We start from the raw sequence: 10,565 nt of genomic DNA, 5'->3' as shown, positions 1-10,565 counted from the left end.
GAAAAAAAAATGCATCTCGGAATTGAATGAATTGATGGGCACACTCCAACTGCTGGACTGCAGAGACCGGACTTACTCTTGCTATTTCTGCTTCTTTCAAAGAAGAGACAACTTGGGCTTCCTTCTAATTTAGTTTTTCTCCTCCCCCATCCCCACTCCCAACCTCCCCCCGCCCCTGGTCCCCTACCTCCTCTACCATCACCTTCCTTTTCAAAAAGAGGGTGAAGGGGGAAGCAGAGTGCACAAGGGGCCAGGCTGAGGAGGCAGAGAAGATGGGACTCCTCAGCGTAGACTTGCTGATTACATTGCAGATTCTGCCAGTCTTTTTCTCCAACTGCCTCTTCCTGGCGCTCTATGACTCGGTCATTCTGCTCAAGCACGTGGCGCTGCTGCTCAGCCGCTCCAAGTCCACTCGCGGAGAGTGGCGGCGCATGCTGACCTCAGAGGGACTGCGTTGTGTCTGGAAGAGCTTCCTCCTGGATGCCTACAAACAGGTGAGCTGCACCCACTGGGCTTCTCCTAGGGTCAGCAGGGCCAGGGGACTGGAAGGTATGGGGCTGCAGGCCATGGGGAGTCCTGTCTGGGGTGGCCTGCCCAGTGATTAGGTTCAAGGGAGCCTCAATGTCACTTGGAACACCTGTTGCACAGGTTAGATTTGGGAGTGACAGATATTGAGCCATCGTGACTCTGGGTGACCTCAGCAGGAGTCTAGAATGAGAGCTGCTGTTACCTTGTTCGGATTTGGCAGTTTGGGGGTTTGGTGGAGGTGAAATAACTCTGGGTAAAGTCAGAATTGTTGGAGGCTGGGAGCGACATTAGTTCTGCTCTTGGCCGGAGCTGGGTTCTGCTGGTTTGCTTGACAGGAGCCTGTGTGAGATGTAGTAGGAAGGTTTGAATAATGTTTCCTTTCTGCTGAAATGGTCAGAGTTGGATGGTGATGAGGATGATGGTGGTGGTGGTGGTGATGATGATGGCTGTGACCACACCCTAGCCCCTTCAAACTTGAAGAGGTAATACCTAATGGAAACAAGCCCAGGACAGCCATCTACTTGGTTGGAATTTGTGGATTCCTAGTTATTAAGTGTCAGTTTGCAAAAAGAAAGGTCTAGGAAGTGTCAGGAAGCCAAACTTGGTATGTGAAACCAAATCTATAAATAATTTGCCCCAGAAAGCGCTGATGGGTCTCTTGTGTGTTCCAAGGTCAGGCTTTGGACATTAGAACATCGACCTCCCTTACCTGGTGAAAGTATGTTCCTATCAGCATTTGAAACACCAGAGGAGAACAACTGATGTTTTTAAGCGAAAACTTCTGGTGTTCCAACCTTTCTGCTGCTGAGAGATGTTGGGGGAACATTTTCAAATGGTATCTGTCAGGGCAAAGAGGAATACTTTTATATAGTCCTCCATCTCTTTGCTCTCATCCCTTAGGTTCATAGGACTCCTGGAGCAACCTGGGTGTTAGGAAGAATGAATACATTTGGAAAAAAGTTTTTACAAAAGGAGGAAATATGTCCCTAGGGGTACTGGGATAACTTGCTGGAGAAGGGAGTTTACAATTGTGAAGCCAGATATTTAACCAAGTGGCATTCTTCAGACAGGTGAATGGTAGACAGCACGATGGAAACTCAGAATAGCAGAGGAGGAAGGGAAGGAGTCCCCCCTCCCAATAAACATTGGAAAAATCAATCCATGTGCCAGGGAAATAAAACTAAAGCATTTAAGGCAGGGTGTTCACTGGAAAGCAAATACTAAGGAAGAAAATGCCTTTTGTGAACAGGCTGCGTGATTCATGACATTATTATTTCAAGTAACCTGAAGAAGATTCCCTCTTGCTGTGCTGAGGGCATGTCAAATGTCAAGCCTCTTTTTAGCAAGCAGGAATGCCCTCATCAGGATAGGAATGGCTTCCCAGAATTTCCTGTAGTTAAATCTCAGTTATGTCATAAATATATATATATAGTTGTATCATATAATAAAAAGTATGGGCATGGAGATACTGAGAGATAATTCCATTCCCACAGATGTGCACACAGAATGTGACATTTACATGTATGTTTAAGTGTCAGGAGTTTGGAGGAGTGGGGCATTGTGCTTGTACATTAAAATATTATCAACTAGTCAATCCCTTTAACTACATCTATGTACCGTGTCTTACATAATATGGAACGCTAGTGGTTTGGTCTCATTTTATTAAGAGCTTGACTTTTGAAAGACAATGAACTTCTGCTTAGAAAAAGTTAAGAGTGAATTTTTGAAGAGTTTTACCCACATGATATGTACAGAATATAAATAAATATTATTTTTGTATCAACTTTGGAGGCTACAAAACCACCCAAAAACATTAATTGAGGTATTTTCTCATCAAGATCATTGAAGTGGAAAAGGAAAAAGCAAGCAAATATCCCCATAATAAACTTCATTATATCTTTTTTCACTAACATATAGTGTTCCATTGTGTTGCAATATGTTGCTATTTGTGTTCATGGGAATTGAGAAAGATGAATGATTTGTTTTTACTTTTGGCATGTGGTTTGTGTATTCCTCTTATTTATTTCTTTGTCTCTGCTCACTGATTTGATTAGTGACCCAGTTCATGACTTCTGTTATTATGCTTGCTTTTAGTGATTTATACAATAGCTACTATGTGCAAAAGAAGCCCCAAGAAAACACACACCCAGAGACAAGTCTGGGCTGAGTGTGAGATAAATGAAAACATTAAGAGTACAACTTGAGCTAAATTCTGTCCTCTCTGTCTTTGAGTATGACTGGCACCATGGTGCATGTGGTGGCCTCAGAAGCTTACTCAGAACCTCTCAAACAGGTTGAATCATTTGCCAAATGCTGTGTCATCCATGGCACACTGTCTTTAGGCGTGACTGTTTCCATAGATGCTGGAGGAGGTCCTGTCTGACATTGCATCTTGGAATTTCACAATCTTGACTTGCATTATTTGGCGACTGCCACCCTGAAGCAGATTTCTCCAGGAGGAAGGGGTGTGTCCGCATGGGATTCAATTAGGCAGATCATTCATTACTCCCATCTTTCTTGGTTCGTGAATGTCAGCTATTATATTTGCGAAGATATTTAGAGGCACTGGATTTGTTCGTTGAGGAAGTGACAGAGGCAGGAACTGAGTAAGGAGAGGGAAGAAGAACAGAATGAAATGCTAACAGTAAAAACTGCATTGGAACTTTAGAAGTGATTTAAAGCCAACTTTGTAAAGAAGTTATCTAAGATCACATGGGCTTGGTAATGGTCAGGAGGCCATGTGTGCAATCTGGCTTGAAAAGAAAAATCTGGAGACTGGTGAAAATGTTGGAGCAAATAACAGATATTTATTACTTAAGTTTCCTCAGTCTCTTTGCTTGTGAACACTGTACCCTTGTGCTGGTCCTCACAGACTTAGATATTCAACCAGTGAGCAAGCTGTCCTCCCTTAGACCCTGGCTCTTACCTAAATGAAGTGTAAAAGTAAGCAGACAGTATAGACGCTGACAAGCAGGCTCCTTTCTGCATGGCTAATGTTGCAGTGGTACAGAAAACATGCTCATTGGAACATATAATTTTGGTTTTGAAAGGGTCTCTTTAACATTCTCCTCCTTCTCTTTATTCACCTCAAGCCTTCTGACACCGGCTTCTGCAGTGAAAAGTGGCTCTTTAAAGAGAGAAACTGTCCTAAAAGTACACAAAGAAGGCCACAGCCAGAGCTTGTCTGTCACTTGGATAAAACATAGTGAAATGATAGGGCTTTGAACTTCATTTTCAAGATACAAATCAAAAAGAGAATAGCCAAAAAAGGGAACTTAACCCAGAAAATGGAGTAGGTAGGCAGTTCTTCAAGTCTGATTTATTTGGCCTGTCTGAATGGGGATGGCTAAAGCTCTGCCTAATGATTGTTTGGCCATGTTTCTATGGACATTGGTGTAGCCTGATCATTATGTTAAAGAATTGAAAACTTTCTGAGAGTTAATTTCCAGTGCTTTGGACGACAAAAAGTCTGTCTAAATAGTCTGGTACATGCCCATCCTCCATTTTTGTAATTGGTTTCACTACTCATCATGGGAGTGTGTGATAAGTTACTCAAAAGCTCCTCTTAGGCTGTGGAAAAAACAAAAACAAAACCAAGATTGACAGAATATGCTACATTTCCAGTTTATTCAAAGAATAGTTCCATATTTCCCTTGGGTCTGCATCTTGTAGCATTATCTTCTATTCCCTAAGAACTCAACAGTGTCCTCAAAAGGAACCCATCACCAAGGGAGTCAAATTCTTATATATACTATGCATTTGTGCTTTGCTCATGTTTATAAACATGTCTGCTCTCACCTTTGAACTTGGCCCAGAGATGTCATCAGCAGTAAACTTGCAAATGCCTCACTCACTCCCTTAGTGGGCATTGTGTTCCTGTCCATTGGAAAAAAATGTAAGAAAGGATGACTGTAATAGTGCAGATGAGAGCGATAAAGGTCAGTGGTGACGCTATCACATTTTACGTGTGTCCTTTCTGATCCTTGCAAAATAAAGAGACCCTTTGGGAACATCGGAACTTCAAGACCAATTAGTGGAAATGATGCTTCTTGTGTTTGGGCATTAAATACTAGGCAGGGTTCTCTTTAGGCTGCAGATGCTGGCAGGGAAAGAGGTACCGACCTAATTACTCTTCCGCAAGAGCAAAAAAATGCCTTTTGAATGCCTCTTTGGCAAATATGTCTCATTAAGGACAAAAACCAAACACAAACCCTGTAAGAAGCAGAAATTAAGATGATAGGTAACTTGTGGCCAGGAGACTTTCTATGCCACTGTGGGAAATTAAAACAAAGTTTGGGAGTACCAGGGGATGATTTATTTTTGTTGAGCGTCTTTTATGTAGCCTCGATGTTATTATGGGACCAACTTTATTCTCTTCATCATTTTGGCTCTGTGTCAGGGAGAACTTTGCTCCTGTCTTCTTCCATTGTGAAGGCTGTGGGGTTTCTCCCATTCCATCTCAGCAGGGTTTCTAGCCAAAAAAATCCAGAAATTATTCATTGGGAATTCTAATCTAGTAGAAATTTCATTTTCATAATGATTCAGGCAAAGAGGTGACAATGAACAGAAATGGATTTAAAAGTTTTTTTTAAAGATTAAGCCTGTTTTTTAAAGATTTTAGCCAACTTATCCCCATCAGGTTTTAGAAAAGATGAGTGAATTTATGATGAGTTTTATGAGGCTTATAAAATCTGACTACTGATCTACTCACACTTGGGCTTACACATCATAAGTGTGAGTTTCTCTCTCTCTCTCTCTCTCTCTCTCTCTCTCTCTCTCTCTCTCTCTCTCTCTCTCTGTGTGTGTGTGTGTGTGTGTGTGTGTGTGTGTATGTGTGTGCTTATTTTGTTATTCTGGGACTCAAACTTGGGGCTTTATGGATGCTAGTCAAGTGCCCCAGCATACTTAATTTTATTAGTACCATTAATCTTGCCTATGCATTTTCTCTAGCCTGTGACCTTCATGACTTCCTAGTGTTCAATAGGATCCCAAAGCTGCAGAATAAAGTAAAGAGGATTGATCTCATTTCTTTTATTTGCTGGTTAGCTGAAATAAGTAAGACTATGTCAATGACATTGGTGTCGACTACAGCAGGTCTCTGGTGAAAGGGTAGGGTTCCCGTTTCTGAATGTATATGCTTTAGTGTGTTTGTCAATCACCTGTCTGTGTTTACTGAAAGTCAAGGTTGCTATTCAGTGTAAAAGTCTTCACTGACTTAGGATTATAACAACCAGAATTTATTCAATAATTCACTCCATAAAACTTAAGATATATATTTTCCAGACTAATGAAACACCCAACATCTCCACCACTAAAGACATTTATAAATTGTTGACTTCTCTAAACTTTAAATTTAGAGTGACAGTATGTGATGCTTTTCCTACATTTTCCTAAAGTAATCTAGAAACTCAAATTTCCTTCTTTTGGAAAGAGTTGTGTGGCTGAACTGTCCATTGTCTCTAAGAAGTGACGTGCACTTAAGCTTCCCAAGGAAATTAGCTGCAGGTAACAAGAGATTGTCTGTGACCAAAACATCAGATTGGATTGTTCAGGTGAATAGTCAAGAATAACACAAGGATCAACAGGTCTGCTTGGGTGAGAGCCAGGGAGACCTAGGCCTGTTTACCAAGACCACACAACTCTTCACAGAGCTCAACAATGGCTCCAAAAATGCAGATGAATGCTTTCACCCAGTATGAATCCTTTAATCTGCAGTGCAGAGGTTATTTCCTTCTATGAAAAATTTCTGATCTAACAAGAAGTCTCTACAACACGCTAATCAGAATGCATGCAGGCCTCCTTAACACAGGCCATTGGGGTTTCACAGCCAGTGGTGTTTAAAGCAGTCTTGGTATCATTGTATGATATGAAGGGAAGTTAGACGTAATGGAAACCCCTTTGTAGCCTTATTTAAGAACAAATATCAAGCTCATCATATGCCTAAAATGTGTCTTTAAGTTTAATGTGTATTTCAGTGTTTCAAAGACCAGAGTAGTTAACTCTGAGATCTTCTGGCCAAAGGTAAATTTTGAGAATCCTTTATCTAATATTGATTATAAAATAGCCAAGATAATTCATATAAGTAACTTTCTTCCTGGTTGTTACTGAATCAAAATATATTTATTTAAATCTAAGGAAGACTAAGATTTTAAGATGTCTTTTGGACCACTACTAGCACCTATTTCAATCCAGCCCTGACAGTTTTGAAAAGAGTAAGAAAGAAATTTGATTCTTTCTCTAAGAGCAAACGAGTTATGTCTTGACATTAAAACATCTGAACAAAAATCCCTTGAGTGTTTTATATCAGTGTGCATCATTGCTCTCCTGCAATCCCCTTTTAAGTAGCTTCAATTAACAGTAGTTTTATATGGGGCTATATTTGTATGAGAGAAATAAGACGATCCAGTTGGAAATGTTTTGTAATATTGAGGACAGTGTATAAAAATCAATTGTACCATTGTAAGTTATCTCTAATGGTATTAGCTTTGATTAAACCATTCTAGAAGAAATCCCAATTGTGTTAATTCTGAATGAAATAATTGGCTCTTTTCTGTTGCCTGCTTTTTATTATCAATTTACAGATCCAAAGACCACTAACTTTCAGTATTTTGTGTTCAACTATTTCAACCATGTGCTGCTAAGGGGTTCATAGAATAATTTTAGTCGACATCTGAGTGCTTATAATTCTGAGGGTCTTGCTAATAAATTATATGATAGAAAAACACATGGTTTGGGTCTTCCTATATAGAAGTGTGGGAAGAACCCAAAAATACATGGAAAGTGAGAACTTAGCTGAAAGTCAGACTGTGGAGTAGCTGTTTCTCTTGTCTATTTTTTTTTCTTTTTTCCCAGGGGCAGCTTTGAGGGTCTAGCCATACCATGCATAATGTGAGCAGTAGACACAAGAACCTGCAGAGACCACATGATGTGTGCTTAGGGGAGCATAAATCTCTTCTTAGAACAATTTGCAACCCCCTTTTTTTTGAACACAGGATTTCCCAAGAAGAGTGGTAGTGTGCCTTATGTGGTGGGATGCTGTCTGACAGTGGCAATTCTTACTTTTACACAGTCATTATAATAAGGAGTTCCTCTCCTTATCTTATCCTCCAGGAGCCACATAAGAAAAGCAGGCATAATTGTTTACATTTTCCAGGTGGGAAAGCATTGGCAAGGGCAAGTGGGAGGAATCCTACCTACAAATGGTGGATTATAGCTTGTCCAGCTTTGCCCAGAGACAGAACCCTCTGGTAGTCTGGTTCACTGGTTGACAGTAAAGGACTTACACTGGGCTGGTGAAATGGCTCACTGGGCAATGCTTGCTGCCAAGTCTGATGAAATGAGTGTGAACTCAAGGACCCATGTGGTCGAAGGAGAGAACTGACTCCAACAGGTTGTCCTCTGACCTCCACAAGTGCTAAAATACACACAACAACAACAACCAACCAGCCAAGCAAACAAATGTAATAAATTATTATTTAAAAGAGGAAAACAGAGAAAATAAATTAAAGTTATGTGTGTGAAAACTCAGGTCTTGCCTAAGTCTTTTAGAATTCAGAAAGAGGCAGTCCATTCCAAAAATGAGATAATTTATCTTAAAGTGGGCCATTTACTTTTAACTTTTAAAATGAAGTCAATTAATCATTCATTCTATAATGCTTGTTAGGCATTGGCAGAGTAGTGAGAACAGCAAAGAACACCAGAATCAACTTAATTATGAAAACAGTTCATTCCAGTGTCTTCAGAGATGGAAAGAATTACCTCTAATGAATATTCAGGATGGAAGACTTTTATTCCCTCTTGACCATGCTTTATGTTACTTGACGTAACTAGTTTTTACTCATATATATATATATATATATATATATATATATATATATATATATATATATATATATGTATATGCCCATTGTATTATATTTTGTAAATTGTATTTTGTAAATTGAAGTAGCAGTGTGTTTAATTCTTCTTTTTCTTTTTTCAACATTAGGTTAAACTGGGTGAAGATGCCCCTAATTCCAGCGTGGTGCATGTGTCCAATCCTGAAGCAGGTAACAATTATGCCCTGGAGAAGACAGCTGATGGGACGGAATGCCACCTCCTTGACTTTGCCAATGCAGAGCGCCCACTGGTGGTCAACTTTGGTTCAGCCACCTGACCACCTTTCACTAGGCAACTGCCAGCCTTCCGCAAGTTGGTGGAAGAGTTCTCATCGGTGGCTGACTTCCTGTTGGTATACATTGATGAGGCTCATCCTTCAGATGGCTGGGCAGTGCCTGGGGACTCCTCTCTGTCTTTTGAGGTGAAGAAACACCGGAACCAAGAGGACCGATGCGCAGCAGCCCAACAGCTCCTGGAGCGTTTCTCCTTACCGCCCCAGTGTCAAGTTGTGGCTGACCGCATGGACAATAATGCCAACGTAGCTTATGGGGTAGCCTTTGAACGTGTGTGCATTGTGCAGAGACAGAAAATTGCTTATTTAGGGGGGAAGGGCCCCTTCAGCTACAACCTCCAAGAAGTCCGGAGTTGGCTGGAGAAGAATTTCAGCAAGAGATGAATTCTAGATTAGCTGGTTAAAGGTGTGATTGCAATAGTGTTTATTATTTTAAAAAATATGTAAAAGAAGTTGAGAACTGAACTGAATCTACTATTTCAACTGAATCCCATTGCCTCACTGAAAGACAAGGATATACTTGTCAGAAAACATAGACCTCTGAACATTTCAATATGTCCTTTAGTACACAAGTGGCATCGGGCTAAATAGCAGCCCTGTTACCTTCCTTCTGAGTGAACAGATCCAAGCTGGAGTGGAAGAAAACCCGATGTACTGTGTGTTCATCCTTGCTTGCAAAAGAAGTGATTTTGCTCTATGTGTGCTTTGGGACCAGAGAACAAGTGTTCCCTGAATACTTAGTGCTAAGGGAGCTACTACCTATGATCTGATTAAGTGTATTGTCCCAGCTTTAGTCATCAGGAGCAAACCCAACTGGAAAGTCCCCCAAATACTTATAATGTGATCTTGAAGCCATGCTGTGCACTCAGGAGTGAGGTGTTAGTTCTAGCCATGCAATGCCTTCTGCTAGTCTTGGTAGCCCAGAATTCCCAAGCGTATATGTAGATACCAAGAATGGGTTCCAACCTGGAGGGTTAAGATGACATTGGAAATTTGGCAGATGGAGAGAGCACTAGGTCAGAGAAAATGAACTTGACAAACAAGGAAAGAGGGAGCATGAAGAGGAGGAAATTGCATAGTGTTTTACCTGGAAGCTGTAGGAAATGAGAGTGTCATTCAACCACACCAGCATGGAAGTATGTACACAGCTGGGAAAAGAAAGGGGTTGACTAAAGACAGCACAGGGAGGGTACAGGTGGAACCGTGATGTGTAGCAATATACCTAGACTGAGAGGAAAGGGGAGGTGGGGAAGATTAAAAAAAAAAAAAAGGGTGAATGTTTTCACGTGGAGATAATTACTGTATAGAATTGTATGTGATACAATGATATACCCATTTCAGTGGGTGATACTCTATAACAGAAAATCCAGGGAGCCTGGTGCTACTGGGTCATTCCTGCCAAATTCCTACAGTTACAATGTTACCCTCCCCTCCATTCTTAATCTCTGAAGCATTGTTTTCTCTGGATGCTGAGGGAAGGGTGTAGGAGCCAGGTACCTAACCATACAGCTCCTTCCCTCCCCTAAAGTAGGTGAACTCTAATGATAATGGGTTTCTTTACTTAAACATGACAGCAATTTACTCTGATGATTTCCACCCATAGTTTTGAAGGCTTAGACATAGATTATCATTGATGTCATGGGGATTTGGTAAAATGGAATTTCCACTGACATTTGAATTTGGACTTTGGTTTTTCTTTAACTGGGGTTAACCCATTAGTTGAAGTTTAGTAACTATGTGCATAACTATGAAATATCTATGGATACATTTCTCTTAAAATGAAAGAAACAAGCTTCACCCACAAGCAATACCCAAAGATCACAACCTCAAAAAAGCAGACCAACTGATGTTGTATCATCACTATTTT

The 10,565-nt window shown here is 40.6% G+C and overlaps 1 protein-coding gene across 1 annotated transcript; it reads left to right on the top strand.

The window, feature by feature from the left end:
• Positions 1-241: 241 nt before the first annotated feature.
• Positions 242-9,102, top strand: Dio2 (iodothyronine deiodinase 2). Its single transcript, XM_059279917.1, is given in 3 exon segments — positions 242-494; positions 8,516-9,077; positions 9,080-9,102. Coding segments are annotated over 3 exon segments (807 nt in total). The 5' UTR covers positions 242-272.
• Positions 9,103-10,565: the final 1,463 nt, after the last annotated feature.

The sequence above is a fragment of the Peromyscus eremicus genome, chromosome 14 (genome assembly GCF_949786415.1).
Source record: "Peromyscus eremicus chromosome 14, PerEre_H2_v1, whole genome shotgun sequence".
Lineage (NCBI taxonomy): Eukaryota > Metazoa > Chordata > Mammalia > Rodentia > Cricetidae > Peromyscus > Peromyscus eremicus.
Note: the sequence above shows the minus strand (reverse complement) of the source record. Positions and strands in the feature narration are given on the sequence as shown.